At 42.0% G+C, this 21,941-nt stretch overlaps 1 protein-coding gene across 5 annotated transcripts in view; it reads left to right on the plus strand.

Annotated features, from left to right (window-relative positions):
* The first annotated feature begins 596 nt into the window (after window positions 1–596).
* ptprz1a (protein tyrosine phosphatase receptor type Z1a) overlaps window positions 597–21,941 on the plus strand; it is an 85,965-nt gene continuing 64,620 nt past the window's right edge. For all 5 annotated transcript variants that reach the window (XM_034587531.1, XM_034587532.1, XM_034587534.1 and 2 more), the window contains exon 1: window positions 597–903. In XM_034587531.1, coding sequence (XP_034443422.1) covers window positions 843–903 — 61 coding nt within the window. In that variant the 5' untranslated portion in view covers window positions 597–842. The remainder of the gene's footprint in view (window positions 904–21,941) is intronic.

A 21,941-nucleotide genomic window follows, 5' to 3' on the forward strand; every position in this document is an offset into this window, starting at 1 on the left:
TCAGCTTGAACCCTGCGGACTGCAGATGTTGTCATGCAAAATACACCTAAGTTTGTAGAATAGACATAATAAAGAACAAAAAACTTGTTTCAGTCCAGAATGTGTTTGTTTGGGTTCACAACATGGCTCAGGCTCTGCTTATGTTCCCCTGGCTCTTCTTTGTAATCCTCTTTCTCTTAGTCTTTCCTTCTGCCCTCCTTTCCTCCTCTTCCCTGCCCCCTCCCTGTTTCCCTTTTCCTATCATATTGTATTTTTCTTTACACATCTCCCTTCACCTCCCTGTTCTCTCCCGTCTTTTTCTTGTCTTGTTCCCTGCTTCCACTTCACACTCCCTTCCTCCGTCATGTATTTGGTTTTAGCCATGTTCATTTTGTCAGTCTTGCCCCATCACCTCATTACTCTCCTTTCATCCTGACTCTGCAGTTCACCCTCCACTATAATGTAATACAATAAAAAACACATAAATGAATAGATGAAGAATTGAACTCATTAATAAAATAGAGCACGGTCCGTGTGTAGTGTTTGGAGGAAGTGAGGCCGGTGTGTCTGCGGGATGTGGGCGGTGCAGAGCTTCAGTCTGGCGGCTCCTCTTCAGTCAGTCGGTCGGTGTGGAGGAGAGCGGACGAAGAGGAGCGGCGCACCGGGACCCTGGATCCGTATTTTATATATATCAATATATTTATATCGATATATATATACACACACGCACAGAGAGACCACCACCGACAGACCGACAGGCAGGAGAGGAGCAGCATGGAGCTGTGAGGGCGGACAGGGACCTGCTCCCCAAAATAACCTTTGGTGATCTGTTTATTTGACGCATCTGCGAGCTTTGTCCCAACATGGAGACTCCGGGCTGCTGGCTGCTCCTGGCTGCACATCTCATCCTCCTCTACCAACCAGGTAGGACGTGCTGTCATCCTCCTTTCCCCCCCACAGGACACAGAACCCCACACATTCTCTATTGTGGTCCGTTTTATTGAAGACTGCGCGCTTTTCCACTTGCTGCGCAAACTTTCCTGTGATTTCGCAGCAGCCTCAGGTGAGATGGGAGGTGAAACACGCAGTTCCCGAACAAACCGAAAAACAAGTCTGCGTGTAGTTTGTGTATTTGTATTTTCATCAAACTCATAAATCGCCAGCTTTCATTTATCACCAGAATCGTGTCTGTGGTGCGTAACGCGCTGTGCGTCACATCCAAGGAAAGTAATCCAAAACGTATATATATTTCCTTTTAAAACACAAATGTCCCCATGTGTGGTTGAGAGAGTGTGTCTGTGGTGTTTGCTGTTGATGACCCCACTGTGTCTGTGGGAGCGCAGATTGAAACGTTGGGAGTCGCAGGGCGTCACATATATCAGCTCCAAACCGGAGCTGTCAAGCATGAAGAGAGAAGTTTGGACACGGTAGTCTGACTGGCTTATTAAGGGTGTCACAGGCTCCAGATCTGGCAACAACAACAGCAGTGATCCCAATGTATCCCAGAAACAGATACTATCACTGAAACAAATAGCAACTAATAAGTCTTAATTCCAGTCCTGGAACAGAAATCAAACACATGGAGCTCTTTGGATATTGAATAGGAGTTCGTGGGAAGTGAGTGTGGCTGTAAACTCAAGCACTGATGTGTCTGACCTGAGGAAAGACGTGTGCTAATGTTGATAGGTGGAAATGGACGGGTTCAGGAGGTCAGTCTGTCCTCAAACCCGTGGGATATAACATCAGCTGGTTTCAGGGTCAAGTGGGGTGTGTTTTGACTGTGAATCTGCCTGCTGGAAGAAATGTAGGGATACAGGTTTAAAGAAAAACAAAAAATCTCAACACGGGCTCTCTGCCCAGCCAGGAGCATTCAGAGTGCAGGTTTTCATTCTGCCAGATGAGGTAGCAGGTTCCTCTGTGCTTTGAACCGGGAGATGTGTACCTGCTTGTTTTGATCCCTGATCTTTGGCTCATTTTCTGCTTGACGGTCTGATCGAAGTGTTGATATGTGTCACGAGGGGATCAAGATGTGAAATTAAACTACTGGTCATTGAGTCAGTGAACAGGAAACCAATTTCTCATAATTAATTCTATCCAATCGAAAAATGTTATGTTGTGGTTCCAACTTAATTTGCTGCTTTTTATTTCAGTGACAGTGCTTGGTGCCTTTGTAGCTTCTCACAGAACCGAATAACTTAGTTGTTCCTCTGGAGCTGTCAGATCACATGATCTCCTTCTTCAGATGGAGTTTGCCCAGTGGATGATGCACATGATGATTTGGTCACAAAATGATCGTCCTTCTCCTCAGTGTTTGTCCAGAGCAGAACATTATCTTCCTCTACACAAAACACTTGACAACTTAGTATCGTAGGTGTAGGCCTGATCCAATACTCAACATCAGTATCAGTCTGATGATGGTAAAAATGACTGGATATGACATTGGAAAAATGAATAAATAAAATAAACCCTGTAAACCCTAAATATCATGTAAAGGCTTCACTAAGAACAGGTGACATGCTGTAAAGAGAGACGTTCACGGCCGCTGTTCTTTGACCAGAACGAGAGTGAAGGCTGCACACGTCGTCACGCCGCTGTAATCATGTCAACTGTGACTTATTTTGAGCTAAAAAAAAAAGCTGAACAGCCAAGTGTAATTTATGTAATTCAAGTATCTCAAGAGGTGGAAACTTCAACACGGGAAACTTTATGAAACACCATAGAAGGAGTTCAGAACTGCTAACTTAATATCAGGTGTAATAACCTTAAGATGGCCATGTTACTGGTTCTGTGTTTCACAGTACATGGAGATGCTATTATTTACATTAAGTAATTTAAGTTCTGGCCTGCATTGCCACTTGTTTGTTAATCAGGTATTGGCTGCAGTGTTGAACTGTACCTTGTATTTTACACTGGGATTCTACTTCCTGTTATTCCTAAACTTTAAAAATTTAAATAAAAAATGGAGCAGCATTGATTTGACGTAAGTTAGATTGTGGGCTATTTGTCTCTTTTTTATGGGAATATTTGAATATATGTGTCAATATTAATTGCTTCGCAGTTTTAAAAGAGTAAAAAGACTATATTGTATCGGTAGACACTCAAGGTTGTGATATGGGTATCGGACATGAAAAAGAGAGTTTAAGCCATCCATAATCACAGGTACATTATATCCTGTATCAGCTTGTCCTAACACTTCACTGAAGGAACATGATGCTGCACTGTGGGAAATGTCCAAACCTAGGAGGATGTTTTTACTATGTTCATTTATTACAGTATTACAGAAAACATCTGCATGTCTCGTCCATCAATTAGCATATTCGGCATCTCTGCAGACATGGACATCTCTGCTACAAACGTAGATGAATTTCACTGGTATTGCAGAGTTTTTGATTAGTTAGTGTTTGTATCGACGGGCAGTAGCTCAGTCAGTGAAGATAAATCTGAATTTGTCACTGTAAGTCTGAACACTTATTCTGCGGTTTGGCCTCCCAGCCGCATGGTACCGTCACACTGTGCCAGAGAGGACACTGATCTGCTTGGCTGATCGTTTCGGGGGGTGAGACATAAAACAAAGATAGAAGAAGCTGGTCAGGGCCAGTTTTAGCCGAAGACTTGTGAGACCTTTTTTGTGGCAGCGCCAGCGAGTCTGGGTCTCTGCGGAACGGTTCTGTACCTGCAGAAAGCTTCCGGGCTCCATCGTATCCTCCTCCTGATTTTTTTTTTCTTTGTCCGGGCTTTTTTTTTACGGAGCTCTTGACAAAATGTCACAGCACAAAGGAAGTGCCAGCTCGCTCGGAAGGCAGCGCAGGAATGGTTTGAGGTGGGAGAAAAAGACACGTGGAGAAAATTCAGCGCCATCTGTCTTCCCAAAAGATATTTGTGAATGGGCAGTGCCAATGCCCTGCGCTCCGTCTGGACTCATGGAGTCACCGGGTCTCTTGTTGTCTAACAGGGAGTCTGCAGACAGATGGCCCTCTCAGTCAGGCAGGCTGTCAGTCAAACACACTGAGATGCCGAAATATGACGTAGTCATTCTTAAAAGATAAATGGACTCGTTTTTTGTTTTTATTAAATCTGGCTGAAAACTAACCTCATATACATTAAGGCTAAAAAACAGCAGCTAGCACCAAATACAACCTTTTTAATATGATGTTAGAACTGAATCAGCTCCTCTATTAAACAAAAAAAGTGTTTTTTAATATACAATTTATTTACCTTTACAGAGGTTAGCATGCTAACCAGCTAGCCCCTACTAAGTGCATCACTTGCCGACATGAAGTCCAGAGAATGTCGACACAATTGGGTCTGGACTTTCTCCAGAGTTTCCTTTTCACGTATGAAGAACGCAACAGGAGATTCACTACAGCACTGAAATCTCCGTAATGTTCAGGTGAGGGTGGGTTAGCATGCGGAAGCTGCTATGGAGATCACGTGTGTTTGTTTACAGCACATCAACACTGGCGTCTGCCCCCAAAAACCCTCCTGACTCTCTTTAGATGTCTTCTACTTCTGTGACTCCTCTTTTTCATCCTGAGATCTTTTACGTAGAAACCTCAGAGAGAGCCACATGTGAGGGTTCCCTCTCCCAGGACGGACAGAAGTGCAATAGATGCTGCTTGTAGCTGACACATTGATTAGAAGAAACAGTTTTTAACATATATATATACTGTATATACTGTATATACACACAGAATGTTTGATGGAGATTAAGGGAGCATGACAACTGAAGTGGAGGTTATTGTTATATATCACCTTTTTTTAAATAAGTAGTTCTATTGTTAATACGTGATACAATATGGAAGCAAATAATTGCCTTAGTAACTGAATATTTTTAGTGTGGGATACTGAATACCACTGGATTTACTGTGTACTTGAGTTGTTCATATTTGACACTCTTCAATTCACTTTTATTTGTATAACACAAAATCACAACATACATTATGTCAAGGCTCTTTACATATAGAAAGGTCAAGACCTTCCAATATTATAGAGAAACCCAACCATTCCCACCATGAGCAAACAGCTATGTACTTATGATACAATATCTGAGTTTCAATATCTTCAGCAATTGTTGAAATATATATATATTTTAATGAACAAAGGAAACCAAAGTTGTTATATGTTATATGTATAGGATTTGAAAAAAGGTACAGAATAAAATGGCTTTCAGGAGTTCCTGACTTACTTTTGGTCAGGAACTCTGATCAAAAAATAAGTCAAATAGATCGTCCTTGTCTACAGATATTCAATGTCACATTTCAGAGCTTGACAGTGTTTATTACTCATGTTACTCTGATCCAGTTCACCTTATAAATTGAGAGTTAAATACAGTATATAACCTCATTTGGATTCTAAACGTTGTTTGGGGAAAGACAGAACCAAGTCTTTGGTCACCTCGAACGCCCTCCTTTTTCTATAGTCCTGCACATTCATGTCTTTATTTCCTCCTGTTTCCCACCATCCTCTCTGTCTCCTTTCTTTCCATGGCGTTATCCCGCCATCTCTGTCCAAATCAGCTTCAGCTGGGCAGACGTCCCTTGCTGCCCCACTGGTAGTCTGGGACAGAGAAAAGCAGATTTCCAGTCATGGCAGCAGGGGTATTTGATGACCAGATTAGTGGGTATTAGGCTCAACGGCATTCACTCAGGCATACACAGGGGCCACCGGTTTGAATCCACCAGAGTCGCCCCTCTTTTTCCTCTCCCCTGGCCCTCGGCTGAATGCAAGCCGGGGTTACGTGGGGAAACAACCAGCTGGGTCCACGGCGGAGGTCAGCTGAGGAGGCCCGTTCGTCCTGCGCCGCCTCTTCGGGGCCCGGCCCGGAGAATTATTCTGTCAGAGGGGAGATTTGTTTTGTAACAGTAGGGAAGGGGGCAACTACAGAAAGAAGGGAGGTGTAAGGGGATGGATTGAGGGGGGTGGAAGGGTGTGTGTGTGTGTGCGGGGGGTGATGCAGAGCAACAGAGAAAAGAAAAGGGGGGGTGTGGGGGGGCTTGGCATTTAAGCGTGACGCATGATGGCACTGCGATTTGTCCCAGTGGCGGCGGTGAGAAGGAGAGGACGCTGTCACACTGTGAAGCTGGAGCAGAAGTGTGGGAGCGCAGTGTGTTAAGAGGAGGGGGGGCAGGGGGTACACACACACACACAAACACACACACACATACATTCATCTTCCAACACCTCGAGGTTGGAGGCCTCACAGAGTGATGGAGCGCAGGTTAAGCAGCACTCCTGCCTTCATTAGTCTTCGTTAACATCCCCAGCCTCATTACCCCCCACTCACAAGCTCACTGTGTCTCCCATCCCTGTTCTCAGGCCTCCATTCCCCACATACACTGTAAAAACACTAAATCCCGGATCGGATTTGTGTTAGTTGGTCTGTTAGCTCCACAGCTGATGGGATTATTCAAAGTGTTCATATAACTTCATTAGTGAATAATCAGGAGCAATTTAAGGTTGAGTGTCTTGTCCAAGGACGCTACAGAATGTGAACTGTAGGAGCTGGGGGTCGAACCACTGACGTTCAAAATAGTATACAACCTTTTTTAATTCCGGAACCGGTTATGGACTTAAACCTCTGCCAACAAAGTTATATTTTCATTGGCTTGTGTCTGCCTGTCTGTCCTTCCATTCATTGTGACTTCCATAACATTTTGTGGAGGGGTAGGCCATGACCCAAGGAAGAATCCATTACATTTTGGAGCGGATCTGGATAAATAATAACTTCAGCAGAGGTGTTACAAACATTCGACATTTTACATTCTACTTTTTTTTATTTCAGAAATAAGCCAAAGTTGTTGATTGATTAATGTTGTCTTAGAATTAGAAGCCATACGTGAACTTAAATATTGTCTATATGTTGATCACCAGCCCTTAAAGTAACAGAGCAAGTAATTATGAAAGTCATACCTCAGCCATCATGTCCTCACGCACTCAAACAACAGTCTCCCATTGCACCAAGACAATGGCAATACCTCCGCCGAGTCCAAACAGTCTCCTTATATTCAATCAAGATGCATCAGATGGAGAAGAATTCCTGGAGCTGCCCCCTGATCTGGATTTGAACCAAATTTGAATGGGTTCCTTCCTGACCCATACCACATCCTTCCACCAAGTTTCATAGAAAATAGTTCAGCTGTTTTTGTGTGATCTTGCTCACAAACAAACCATCATGCAGGGGTGAAATATGGTGGAGGTGATAAAAAGGTTTAATGTTTCTGTTGCAGGCTGAGAAGTTGACCTGTGCTTTCCATCTATAATTCAGCTTTTGTTGAAGATCAGTCTATTTTGATATTTTATTTAAGCATAACATGTGTGAAAGTTTAGGCCCCATGTTCTCTTTATTTGCAGAGTACAATCAAATATTCTGGATGTCTTGTGGATGTAAAAAGGGATTTTCAGACAAACATGTTGAGACTGAGATCTTTTTTGCAGTGCATTTCCTCAGGGCTGAATCTTTGTTTCTAACTCTTCAGTCTTCTTTAACATTTTTTCCATCCGGCTCCTTCCTTTTTCTCTCCTCTGCTCTTAATCTCTCATTTTCTCTCCTCCTTTCACAATGTGTGTGTGTACCGCTGTACATCTTCCGTCACCCTGTTGTCCCACATTTCTCCCTTTTCAGAGCCTCATTCCTTCACCCTTCAGCAGCCCCCCCCATATAACTCTCCCTCCCAAACCCCCTTTGCGTTTTTTAAAATCCGCCTCCTCCCCATTTATCTCCCCTCTCATTTCTGGACGGGTGAGGAATGAGAGGTGTCCAGGTTTTTTTTTTTTTTTCAGCCAACCACCTTGTCTCTGCTGGTGTTCACCTGGCACTCTGCCACCATCTTCACCCTACACTCCTCTTCCTCCTCCTCCTCCTGTGTGCTCACTGCCTCTCTGTACAGTGTAATGGATGATGGGCAGATCCGGGTGGCCCACAGTGCGTGTGAAAGAGGGGCCACTCACACCAGAGCCCATTGCAGTGGAGAACAAGTGGCGCCCCCGTAGAGTAGCTGGTGGAGCGCCATTTGATTTGTCCTCCGCGCCATTTGATTTGTCCTCCACTTTTCTGTGTGGTCTCTTTCTCGATCCTGGATGTTCGATGGCCCTCATCTCTCAACCAGCTGAATGTGAAAGTGACACAGAAAAAGGCCAGCGATAAAAGGCCTGCGTGGAGGACATGGGTCGGTCAAAGTCCTCTTCAGTAAAAGGGCCGACTCGCTCCTTTTCTTCCCCATTCACCGGCTGGTGTAGGGCATCCAAGCAGGTGAATGTGGACGCGCTTTAGGCAGATGTTGGCCTGCACAAAAGGATTCGATGGGCCTCAACAAGGCTTTTCAAGTATTTACAGAACATTTACATTTACATTTCAGGCATTAGTCTGATCCTCTTATCCAGATCAGCCTCCATTGAGTGCAGTGGGAGAATGAGCTTAAATTCCTCGATCGACGACATTACAAGCTCACAGTAGCAGGGGGTTGAGCCGTACAGCACCATGTCATTACTCCAGAGACTCTAAAGAAGTAAGAGAAGAAGAGAAAAGAGCAGAGAATCGAAACAGATATGTTTAGAGTTTTCTTTTTTCTGTTACAATGTGAAAGGCAGAAGTAACAAATGAATTTCACGCAGATTTTCTGAGCTCTTGGGCCACAAAACTTTCACAACAAGGAAAATAAACACTGGCTTAATAGTATCATTGTTAAGTTTATATGGAAAACATTTTAGCAGCTGGCTAATTTCACACTGAGCCACACGATCATCCCATTAGTGCAGTGGTTGTGTCCACTATTCACTCTGCTTTTATCTCCGATTTGGCCTCCACCAACACCAACCACCAAATCTCTCTCTCTCTCTCTCTCTCTCTCTCTCTCTCTCTCTCTCTCTCTCTCTCTCTCTCTTGCATCAACATCAAAGCCACAATAGGTAAAGAAAAACCACTTAGTATTAAGTCTAGAATGCTAATACTATTGAGTAAAACTAAAGAAAAAATGTTTTGATTGTTAGTTATGTTAACTTGCGTGACAAATTGATGAACTACATGTACAGGAAAAAAGGTCACAAGTCTGTAAATGTGTGCTGTTTGTGTGTTTTCTCAAAATTAGAATTTAGAATCTGAATGCTCCAACATAAAGATGATAGAGGCTTCGCCACTTCTCAGGTGTGTCAGTATTGAATATAAATACCTGCGGACTCTGTCGAGGTCGGCCTGCAGCTTCAGACTGTTACAACACTGAGCAGATGTTAAGCCCAGAGGCGCTGACTCTTGCTGAGGTCCTGGTCCTGGTCAGACTGGTTCTGTGGCCGTCTGCACCTCAGACGAAGCCACCGCTTGAGGTAAAAACACCTGAGCTCGTCTGCAGGCGGAGGCGTGTGAAAGCTGTGAAAGGTTAATCCTGTTATTCTGAGGTACAACACAATCACAGCAGTTACATCTAATTGGAAGCAGACACGGAGTGAGAGACTCCTTGTTTTTTCATGGTCACTGAAATTAATTTGAGATTAAACTAAAGCTGATCTGAATTCCCAGATGTGCAGCTAGACTCCATATGTTTTCTATCATAGACAGCCATGTTAATATTCAGATAATTAGCCAATTAAAGAAGAATCAGTCTAAAGCCAGTTAATGTCTCTAGGACGTGCTGTTCACAGACAAACCCCAAAACCAAAGTATAAGGTTAAAGAGCACAGTCTTGGTGGATGCTCAGTCTTGTTGCAATGCGCTAGATGTAGAGTTTGCACTGCGGGTGGAGCTGCATGAATAGTCAAGGGGCCATTAAAATGTAACAACATCTAGCATAACAAACGTCCATCTTAAAACCAAACTTTCGTTTTGCTTTGTGGGTAATGTAGGTACCGGAAACACAAACATGAAAGACAATTAAACTTAAGCATGTGATGTTTCAGTTTTCATACTTTATGTTTTAACTGTAGAACTCATTAAAGTCATTATGTTCCATCCTCATGGGATGAACACGCCCATGGGCGCTCAGGTGGGCACAATTTGCTGCAAATGCACACAACCATGTTTCACGCTTCATGAAGCTGTTTTGTGTCATGTAGGCTATAAGATGAGGCCTGTTCAGTTTAATATCATTTTCAAAATAAAATCTTCACAGCTGAAACCAGCAGATGTTTATCATTTTTGTTAAAAAATGACTGAAATGATTTACCACGCTGTCCAATTAGCTGTTTTACTTTCTAATGATTGGCTAACAAATTAATCAGCTAAGTGGGGCCTGTTCAGTAAGCTTCACAGTAACATGAACATTTTTGGGCGCTGTTTTGGAGGCATTATGTTTTGGGGTGGTCTGTCCATCCCTCCCATTCTCTTGAACACAATATCTTAAGAATGTCCTAAAATTTGGTACAAATATTCAGTTGGACTCGAGGATGAACTGGTTAGATTCTGGTGGTCAAAGGTCATGATGACCTCATGTTCACTTGGACTCACTGATTAGATTTGGGTGGTCAAAGGTCAAAGTGGCCTCAAAATACATGTTTTTTGCCTCTTGAATGTGATATCTCAAGACTGTTTGAGGGAATTTCCTCAACTTTTGATCAGTTGTCACGTGGACTCAAAGATAATGTGATTATATTTCAGTGGTTACATTGACCTTATATAATTCTGGAAAAAGGCATACAACCGCAGTTCAGAACAGGAATTCATGTAATTATTCTGTTGGTCATTAGCTTTTTATTTGGATTTACATGATCAACTGTACAGCCACTGTAATTCCCTCTACGAGCAGCACACGTCTCTTCGTGTTACTGCCAGGTTGACTGGTACGGTAGCCCAGGGTGGTATACTGGGCATGTTGGAAGATGGGACGGGGAGCAGCTGGTGGTGGTGGTGAACAGCAGGAGGTCGGCACTAACCAGCTCGCACCAAACTGCTGCATCTGGTCTGTCAGTGCTGGTTATATTTATTAGTACCATAACAGTTCACCTCAAAAGTAAGATACAACATATGTATTTTTATACAATACCTTCAAATTAAAACATGAAAAACAAAGAAGTGTTTACTTTTATATGTTAAATAAGAACATTAGTCTTTGTCAAATAATCCAAAATAATGTAATCACACATTTTAGAAAAAGCACTTCAAAAATCCCTTAAAGAGAGAAAACTGATTTAAATTAGTTTTATGGTGAGATAATGATGACAAGGAAATGACGAGCATTATCAGAAAGTGTGTCAAGGTTGAAGAAGGACAAAGTGTAAAATCTATAATTTCCTCTGTGCCCCTCCCCGCTGTCCCCTCCCGCTGAGAGTTTCAATTAGGTCATCCCTCAAAATAGTCATGCATCCCCAAGGCACATCACAAAATGTCTGCCTGTTAATGAGCCAGTGATTGTGCTGATGATGATCGGCCGGTGCAAAAATAAATCAGTGCTTGTGGCCGCAGACGTGCACAGAGGACAGACGACGGGTTGTCTGGACAGACTCTTTGCACATGCAGGACCAGATTAGGTTTAGCCAGTAATTTATGAATCACAAATACTTTTTCTTATTGCAGCAGTTGTAATGCAGAAAATGGCCAGATTCACATGATCATACCTAACCCTAACCCTTTTTCTACCTGCGTGTTTGTAATGTTCTATTCTCGTGTCCTGCATTAATGCTCTTTAGCTACTTCAGAATTATTCCTTGTCATTAGTGAGTCCTCCTCAAACAGTTCTACAATAAAATGTCACTTTTTACTGGGTGTTGTGTGCAGAGCTTTTTATAAACAGTCTATGGTGCAGATTGAAGTTGGCAACATGCAGAGAGCAAGGCCTGCTGGAAAAGTGAGGGCTGTCCTGCTGGACCGTAAACAGACGACATTCAGCCTAAAGAACCAGAGACTGTGAAGGTCTGAGTGTGTTTGTAGTGTGGTGGACCATGTGGTTAACACAGTGAGAGAACTGTAGACATCAGTCTCTGCTCAATTTTGATTTGGTCTGAGTGATTGGATTAGAAAATGCCTCCAGATCTTTTCTTCGTACACTTTCAGAGTAAAGGCATCACAGCTGGACTTGGTCCTTGTGAACTCTTTCCATTAAAACTCCTTTAAATCTGTGCAGTGAAGCCAGTTTAAAACATGTGCAGATGAAAGACTTCATTCAGCACAGTCTCTTTCTCATCAAGAACTGCATTTTTGCCCTCTTTTAAAGGCTTCACAAAAGCTGTGACTATAGCTGAATGGATCCACTGCCAGAGTCTGTGAGAACATAATTTATACACATTTTTAGTCTGTGTATTAAAAAACCTGAGTGAAAAGACAGAAAGTTTGAAAAAGAACAAACAATATGTAACAAATGTTTTAACGCTTGGCTGAGGTTCAGAAGTTAACATAGATAACGAAAGTGGTAGTCAGTAGAGAGCATACCTCCGCCAAGGCCAAACAGTCCCCTCAAATTCAAGCTGCAACAAATTGTACACACACATAGATATATCAGTTATCCTTGAGAAAACCTTAAAAGGCCCATATTGTGTAAAATACATTTTATGGGCTTTTACTATCCGTAATGACTTGAAGGGGGTCAGTAGGTACCCTCTAAGTATGAAAACAGTCACTCTGTGGACTTCTTCACTCAGTCCATTCTAAGAAATATGTTATCGAAAAGTCTTGTTTCGTACTTCCTTCGCCATATGATGTCATTCGCGATCGCACTCGTCTCGCAGCCCCACCCAGCCGGTACCCGTCCAGCCTCCGAACCCACCACCCCACGCTCCCTACCACCACCCCTCCACACCAAGCAGACATGTTGCTGAGCTAGCAGCTTGTTAGCTACCACAGGCTAACCACAACAAACAACACTGAAGAAACACTGCAGCGTGGAGGGATGCAAGGAAGAGAATGTATCCGTGCACATTCCTCCTAAGAACGTTACTGTTTGAGACCAGCGTTTACACTTTATTTCTTTTGACGCGCCATGTCGGTGTGCTCACTACGGACTAACGTCTGCGTTACTCCGTACTGAAACTCCGTTGTGAAACTCCGTACTGTAACTTGGGACGTTACTCCTACATTGGCCAACTGTCCTGCTAAAACTTGAACAAACATGAGGACGGTGGAACTTACCGTTCAGAAACATCCTGTTGTAACCGACTGTAAATATTTGGCCTATCTTCTATAGCTGCAAACATAACAACGTGTCTTTCAGCTGTGTTTACCAGAGTGAATACGCCAGAATGAGACTGGTGATTGGCCTGGTCGCATGTCACTCAAAGTGCAGTCAGCCAATCAGAGTAGGGGCTCAAGAGGCAGGCGAAAACAGCCTGTTCTGTCTGCAGCTCCAGAGAGAGGCAGAAGAGAGGACATGGAAATACACATTGCAGCACTTTTTTCGACTTTAAACCACTGATATATCATCCTAGGGGTACTACCAATACCTCAAATTAAATCCCAGAAAGGTGTAAAATATGGGCCCTTTAAAAAAAAAAGCCCTATCTCGTAATGTTGATCTGCCACCGAAGTTTTATGATAATCCATCCAGATTTTGTTTGTTTGCTTGCTTTCAAACAAACATATCAACCAACAAACAAAACAGCAACCCAAACAAATGGACATGGGTAAAAAAAAAAAAACAATGCTGCAGCTGCACTGATGGATTCAAGAGCCACAGTGGTCCGTAATTCTTACATTTCTAAACCAACCAAGACTAAGAGCCTGATGGTCACTCTGTCTGAGCTCAAGTGATCCTGTGTGGAGTGTGGACACGGCAGAAACCTCTAGAAGACCCTGTATAAACAAACTGATTAATTATTTAATTGAAGAAATAAAGAAAGAGGTAATAAATAGAAAAAACTGTTCCTTGAAGCCCTGTATATATCAGCTGGACTGCCGGGATCTGTGTGTGTGGATTGGTTCAGCCTTTACTCCCCAATTGGCAGCTGGTAAAAACTACATGACTTGAATCCAGCATTAAAATCCTGAAATTCATTTATTCACTAGATAATCTTTTACCTACATGTTCCTACATACATCATTAAGAACATAATTCTCATCTTAAGCTTGAATTGAAGAGTAAATCCAACTGTAATGAGTTTATCGAATTAGTAAGAGTGACACCCCCCCCCCCCCCGAACACACACACACCATTTCCTCTCTCATTGTCTTTCCGGTGGGATACGACGTTGGCACTGCATTCGTTCATTCAGCTCCAGTGTTTAATGAAGTTGTTTTTCTGCTGAGGAGCTTTTCTCTGGGCCTCTGACAAACTGTTTCGTCACCGTGCGTATACGGTCACAGTAGAAACACGTCTGCTCGAACCAAGACCGCTCCGCTTGGACCACGCTCTATGCATGAGGAAATCTGTGAATTCATTACACAGCGTGGCTTCTCTGTGTTTTAGATTCTGACCACTAGTGCAGTGGACAAGACTGAAGGTTTACCACCATGCAGGGCCATACTGTGCTTTGAGCTAGATGTTAAAGATCACCAAAGCTAGTTGGATTCTTCTCTTAGAACCATACAGTAAATGTCTGAGCGAAATGGCATTGCAGTCCAGTGACCCCATTTACTTAAAAATACAAATGCCTTTTTGGTCAATTAATAAGTTATTGGGCTTTATCTTCTGGGGGCCATGAATTATAATTGAGGGTGATGGATCCAGTTGTTAAAATCAGATGTTGGTGAGACATTTAACTTCGGACCAAAGGTGTTTAACTGACAAACTGACTGAGGCTGAGAAGAAGAGACTGGAATCAGTCTTTTATGAGAAATACTCATGACAGCTTTAGTAAACCTTGACCCTGGATGTATTATGTGTTCAGATTGACTTCTCTCAGTCCAATTCTCAGGAACGCGTTGATAGAATTTCTTTAAATTTGGTACAAATGTTCGCTTAGATTCAAGGATAAACTGATTAGGTTTTAGTGATCGAAGGTCACTCACAAATTAAAGCAAAATTTCACACAAATGTCCATTGACATAGTTCGGCTAAAAGGTCAAATTCACTGTGACATTATAAATATATTATAATTATATGTTATTCATCCCCATAACACAGAAAAAGAAGAGGAGATTGTCATCATATTTAACATTTGGTCAGTCATGAATTGATGACACAAATATTGTGTGACCACCTTGAAACTCTGGTGATTGTATCAGATCGTCTGTGCTGCTGGTTTGATGACTTGTGTGAAGAATCCTACTTAGAAGTTGTAGCTTCTTTGCAGCTACATTCATATTTGAAGCATCACCTTAGCTTTGTGCTCTACATCACCTCTAGGTGTAGATAGTGTGTTAATAGTGTTAAAACTATAGTTTGATTTCATGATAATCTGAAGGATGAAGAAGATTTTTGGGTGGAATATAATCAAATGAAACCCTGACATATGCTCAGGTTATCAGGTGGTTCAGGGTCACACTGGCTGCTGTGGGGATCAAAGTCACTACACTTTGATCCCCACAGCAGTAGGATGCTCATTAAGTTTCTTTCAACACCAAACCATTTTATTTACACATTACCTAGATGCCCCTTTTTACTGAGGAAAGAGTAAAGGTTCGCTGGTCTTATCCCAACATACACACCACTGCTTTGTTCTCTGATTGATGCTAACATGAGCCACATACAGGTAGTTCTCTTGCATGTTACTGTTTCAATTTAATCTGCTGCTGTGCCAAGACATAATAAATCATTTTTTATGTTCTGCTCTACAGCAGTTGAATCATTTTGAGGCAGACATAGCTATCAGCAGAGGTTTTAAATAAATATAAAAGCCTTGTAACTTCATTGTAATGGGGCCGGTCTTTCTCAGTTTCCCTTTAAATCTTCCTCTTCCTGTAAACATATCGCTGTGTGAGCGATTTGTTGAATAATCCAAATCCCTCTCTGAGTGTTTAGAGCTGCTGGAGGTGAAGGTCGAGCAGATGAACAGAGAGAGAGAGGTATATTGAAGGTTCAGGGCTGTTTTGTTTGAGACTGATGCAGCAGCTGAGGCTGGCACTCAGAGAACGGTGGGCAGGTAACCAATGGACATTTAGAAGTTGAATAGATGTTGATTTGACAACCTGCTTCAGTGCATACAACTGGTGCATGAGGTGTCTCATCAGTTTCTAAACACTGTTTTAATTTCTTCTTCTCAGTTTACCGAAATTCTCTGCTGGGTTAGAGAAAAAAAACCAATCCTGCAAACGGTCCTCTGTAATCTGGTCTGATAAAAGTCTTTCACTGGACAAATAATTGTGATTTTTTTTCACAGTGTAAATCAGCCTGTGGGACTTTTTGTCATCATGCTGGTCCAGGTTGAAATATATGTTGCATTTCTGAAATTTTTTGTAGATTTTATGATCCCTTGATGATGAACCCTACTGACTTTTACTCTATCAACACCATGCATGAAATGCTTACTGGTTTTGCAATTAACCACTGTAAAATTCCCGTGGTTAGTATTACTGTGTGAAATTGAAATTATCATTATAACCGCGGTGGATTACCACGCTGCTATATCTGCAGCTGATTGGCTGCAGGTATTGTTCAGCAGGAGTAAACGGAAGAAAAAGACTGTATTGATCTAACGTATTGACTCTCTGGCTGCAGTCCAAACTGGAGGAAGCTGTAGACAGTCACATCCATTATTTAACAGCTTTCCCCCTGAGACAGATCATTTGTTTCCGACTACAAACTCAGGTCACACATGAGTGCACAAGCACACACACACACACACACACACACACACACACACACACACACACGTTTTTACAGCTATCTTAGTGAGGACACTCATTGGCATAATACATTCCCTAGCCCCTTACCCTAACCCATTCAAACTACATGCCTAATCCTAACCCTTAACCTAACCTAAACGTAATTCTAACCCTAACCCTAAAACCAAGTCTTAACCCCCAAAAAGTCAATTAAAGGGGGGTCACAAAGTGAGGGTTAGGGTTACTTTCCCAAAATGTCCTCACTTTGTAGGTTATAGACTCAAACTGGTCCTCACAAAGATTGTGCATGGGAAAAAACTGTCAACAACAGTTCATTTTGTGAACACATTTTTTACCAACTGCATTTTACAAAAAATAAAAGTGGGCTCTAAGTTGGCAACACTTCAGACTTAGACCCCAAACGCTCCTCCTGATGATGTAATAGACATTGTTTGAGGCTGTTCATTTTATAAGCAAAATAGACAATGGCGAAACTCCAACTCCGGGCCGACTGACCTGTGTAACTTGATCACTCATTCACGATTATCTATACACTGAAAAGAGACATTTGTTAAACCAACTTAAAAAATACTTCAAATTGGTAAAAATGTTTTAATTTTAATTTGAAAACAACTTTTTTTATTCAGTTGGTAAGTTTAGTTTTTTCAGTGTTGGACTGGCCCTGCAGTCCAGCAAAAAATAACAAATATATCTTGAGGTGTCCTAATAGAATAGAGAATTTCTTGCAGCACCCTGCAGTCATACTTTCATTTCACTTGAGCTCTTTTTTCCCTGCCTTCATTCCTGCCGTGCATGTTTCACGTGCAATCATCCTCTCAGCCGCTCTGCTTCTTTCATGTTTCAGCCTCCTTTTAGGGTCGACGGTCTCGCTCTGCAAAGAATATACCGCTTTTGTTCGTTGCCATTTATAGTTAAAAAGAAAAGATGAGAGCGGCTGATCAATGAGGAAAACATCAACCCAGAGGCCTCTGTTCATCTGATGAGTTCAGTTTTCCACAGCCGCTGCTCCCCTGTGTTACCGCTCCCAGCAGCGGTTTGAAGGGATTTTTAGGTAGACAAAACCTTTCATTTGTTTAATGCCTGCAGCGCTGTGACGAGGCGCTCTGATTTCCTCCTGGTGGTCTTAAAGTGGACTTCTGAGGTTTAACGGAGGATCTGCCGTGTATAAATCTGGTAGGATCACTTTCATGAATCACATCTGTTGTCCAAGCCTCACAAAGGTCAAACTCAAAGCCAGTTTGGAAATGTAGCTATTTGCTGCACCAGAATCCACAACAGTGTTATAGCTGCAAAAAAAAACATATTTTTGGACAGAAGTTAAGAGACACATCTAGGCTGTACTGTTACCGAGAGCAGTAAGTACAGAATTAATGAGGAAAAATGGTTTGAAGTTTGAAGGCTTATAGCCAAACTATGGCTAAAACAGGTATATACTTTTAAAAACCTTAAATGAATGCCTTTTTGTCATTGGCATTTGTTTTCCTAAAATTGCAAATTTGTAAGGCATGATAATGTTAATTTAGCAAAACAGTTGGCAATAAGTCTGAATCTTTTTTTTACTGCATTCAGGAGGTTGTCATTTTAGATTCTTTGTCTCAAAGCAGAGAAAACAGAAGCTGAAGTTCTTTTTCCAAGTACCAGAGCCTATCACCACTCTGGTCAAGACCACATTGGAGTAAGGCATCATGGCAGGCGGGACAATCTCACTCCTTCTTTTCCCAGTGGCCATGGAAGTCATCTTCAGGGCCTCAAGATGAACAAACCAACACTGGGCATTCCTCCACCTTTCAGGCCATACATGGACATAATGACAAAACTGACCATAATTGCAGCAGCCATACACACTTGACGCAGAGATGCTGAACACGTACGTCACTGCATATGATGAAAGTGCAAGATCTCAGTTAGCAAGTTTCGAGGGAGGACATCTGGATCCAGTCCCACTCTGATGAACTGTCCATCTTCATTAACCTCCTCCCTACAAGATCGGTTTGCCCTTAGGAAGAAGTCTTCTTTTTCTCCTCCAGGAGCACTGACTGACGAGATATGTTTTAGACAAACTCTAAAGGTAATAAATGCCCATAACCCACAATCCAGCTTTGTTTGTAGTAGCTTTCACAGAGTGGTGCTCTGTCCGTCAGGTCTTATAAAGATCTCAGGTTTACTCGTCTGTCCTGAGACGGCATCTCTAGCTGTCAGTGAAATACATTGGTATAAATTCATAAATAGCAACATGCAATCATTCATCACTTCCATATTAAACTGCTCACATGCTCATTATTAGACCACTTTGAATGGTTGGCTAATGAAAACTGCTTTTCGTTTAGTTAACGTTAGACCATCAATTCTACCTATATCAGCCAATTTAAATTATGTGTGTAACTGATTTTAACTGTGTTCTGGTGTTGTGTGTCTGTTTTTTTTCTGTTTGTATGTATGTATTCTGTAATAACTCTCAACACCACTGGCATTGATTACATTTTAGTAAATGTAGAATATCACCTTTATTACACTTTCACACTTGACTTGGAGCTGAATGGATCTAGAGTCGGAGCTGCTTTAGCTCTCTGTTTACTGGTCACAGGAGATTTGAACTTGTGTAACGGAAGGATGGTTCTATGGTGCCCCTCCTTGACAGAACCAGAACTAGGAGGTTTGATGAAAGATATAACCATGTAACAGGATTTGTACAGTAGCTGAACTGGACTTGTTATGACAGCAGCTCTGTGGTTTTTCTCTCTCGTCTGCTGACAGATCAGGCCGGCGGTCAGACCTCTGAAGTGTAAAACACTCCAGCTGTTCAGACTCATTGTGTCAGGCACAGTGCTAATGACTTCCAGGGGTTTGTATCTGACCCTCCTCAGCTGACGGATACACAATGGGCTTAAAGGTGTTGCCTGTCAGACTCTACTATATTAACTATGGATTAATAATATACATACAAAATTATTGTGTTGTTATGTTGATGGATATTGCGAATGCTATTTGAGTTGAGTTTTTAGGGGAAAATGTAAAATTTTGAATATCAGTTTCACAAAAAAAAAATATAGATGATGATAGTGTGATTTTTTGGTCACTGTAAGTCTGTATACATCAACTATTTTCCCTTCTATCTGAGGAATATGAATCTAAGCGGGAGCCTCTCCATATGCCCAAATGCTTCATTTATGTTGCGATAACCTCATGGCCGCAGATATGTGACACGTCATGGTTCTTCAATTTCGGGTGTTCGGGACTGTCCGGTTGTTGAGTTTGGAGCTAAACCTTTATCTTGCCGTGAGATGTGGCGTCCATCAGTGTTGTTTCACTGTCATGTCTCTGTCACTGTGATCACAACTCTGTTGTCTGCTGACCTTTAACAGCCTCTGACAAAACTTCAATAACATTTGACACAAATCATGAAAGAGTACAAGTACTGTGAGTGCCCTGTATGTATTGTATATAGAAACAACGTATTAAACTGCAATATGGAGGCTTCTCTTTCTGTTTACAATCCTGGGTTGTTGGTTTGTTGGTAACTGGATTTAACTGAATGGTGCTTTGCTTGTGGGGGAAATGGACTTTCTACATACAGGGATTGAACTCTGAATGCTGAGACTGTGGTTTAGAAAAAGGTCTCTTAAAATGACAATATTATCGTTTATTGCCATTATTTCTGGGACAATATATTGTCTAACAAATATTTATCCTGACAAGCCGAGAAAATCATTGGCTGCCATGATGGAAGGAAGGAAATGACCTCACTGTCACTGGAAAATGTGTAGTTAAAGAGCTGAAACATGCCAGACAACGCTGATATGGTGCCACCAGAAATAAAAGCCCAGTCTTTCCACAGATGCCGTACCCCCTTCCAGTCTTTGCAGTTTGGCATTACGCAAACCCCCCCCCCCCCTTCCTCAGACCCTGGTCCCCCCCTGGCATTAGGAGCGGAGGGGACAGGGACTCGGGTGGATGTTGGGGGGGCGGGGTGTCACCCATTCTGGCGTGGGCTGCAGTTCTCACCCCCCACAGCCTGTGGACGTCCCGGCTCTCCCAAGGCTCGGCTAATCCTCTTATTCAGCGTCCGGCTGGAGGCAGCGGGACTCCCACAGACCGGAGCGCCGAGCCGGCCACTCTCCACTGAATAAACACACTGACACAGTTGTGGTCTTTTTCTCTCCGTACAGACGTTGAGCAAGAGTTCCCCATAGAATCCATTCTAATCATTCACTCTTTTCCAGTAAAACATAAGCACGTACCACCACCCCTCACCACACCACGCCCCCTGAATTGTTAATCTGCTGCAGTTTTCTCTCATACCTGCCTCTTGGCTTCTACAGTAACACTGAATTTTCCTCTTAAAATGTTTTTTTTACTCCTCAGCTAAGAGGAAACACTCGTTCGGTTTTCTGCTTCTTTTACTTGCTTCCATTGCTGTTTGCTGGTTTACAGTAGATTTACAAACCAACCAACACTGCTACATATATAGACTAGTCAGCAATCACAGAAACTGATTAAATGTTTCCCTTCGTTAATATCAAATAGGATGTGAAATTAGCAGCATGGTAAGTAAATGTAAGCAAATACATTAAACAACCATCAGCCTGCACAGTAGAACTGTGTTTTCAATCATGTTGTCAGCTACTCTCAAAGCACTGTTTACTATGTTCATTTCGTTAAATTGTTCTATTTATGATTATAGCATGTCTTGATAAGATGGATTTTACCGTCAAATGCCCATCAGCACTGAAATTTATAGCAGCATTATAATTCCTCAGAAAATTGCAGACTTTCAATTCTAGATCTTTAAAAGTCACTTTTATGGAGTTAACCTTGAACTTTGCACATTCATTCCATGATAAATATATAGATTTAAAAAATGTGAAGTTGCTTTCATAAGATATTATATAAAAAAAGCCCATATGAATAAAAAAGGCAAGACTTTATAACAGTGAAATTGTAAAGAGCAATATTCAAATACAAAATACACAAAAGTAGATCATCAATACAAGAGGTAAGTGGGCCATCATCACGACCTGGTAAGATATTTCAGTTTGGACCAAAGTGGTGGACACACTATGATCATATCAATGTAGGAATCCTTCCAGCATGGCTCAGAAATGCAAGCACATTATTAAAAATAAACAAGTAAGGACATTTTAGCTGGTTGGTATAAAAAATAGATCAGCGGTTGAAGGGGCTCCGTTCAATAAATTCTTATTGTGACTGTAATGAACACTACAGTCACCAGGGGTGTTTTGTTAGCACTTCCTGTCTACACACAGATATGTAACTGTTACAGACTGAGCAGGTGTTTTCTTTATCGTCACAGTCACAATAGCTTTTT

The sequence above is a fragment of the Hippoglossus hippoglossus genome, chromosome 6 (genome assembly GCF_009819705.1).
Source record: "Hippoglossus hippoglossus isolate fHipHip1 chromosome 6, fHipHip1.pri, whole genome shotgun sequence".
NCBI classification, from domain to species: Eukaryota; Metazoa; Chordata; class Actinopteri; order Pleuronectiformes; family Pleuronectidae; genus Hippoglossus; species Hippoglossus hippoglossus.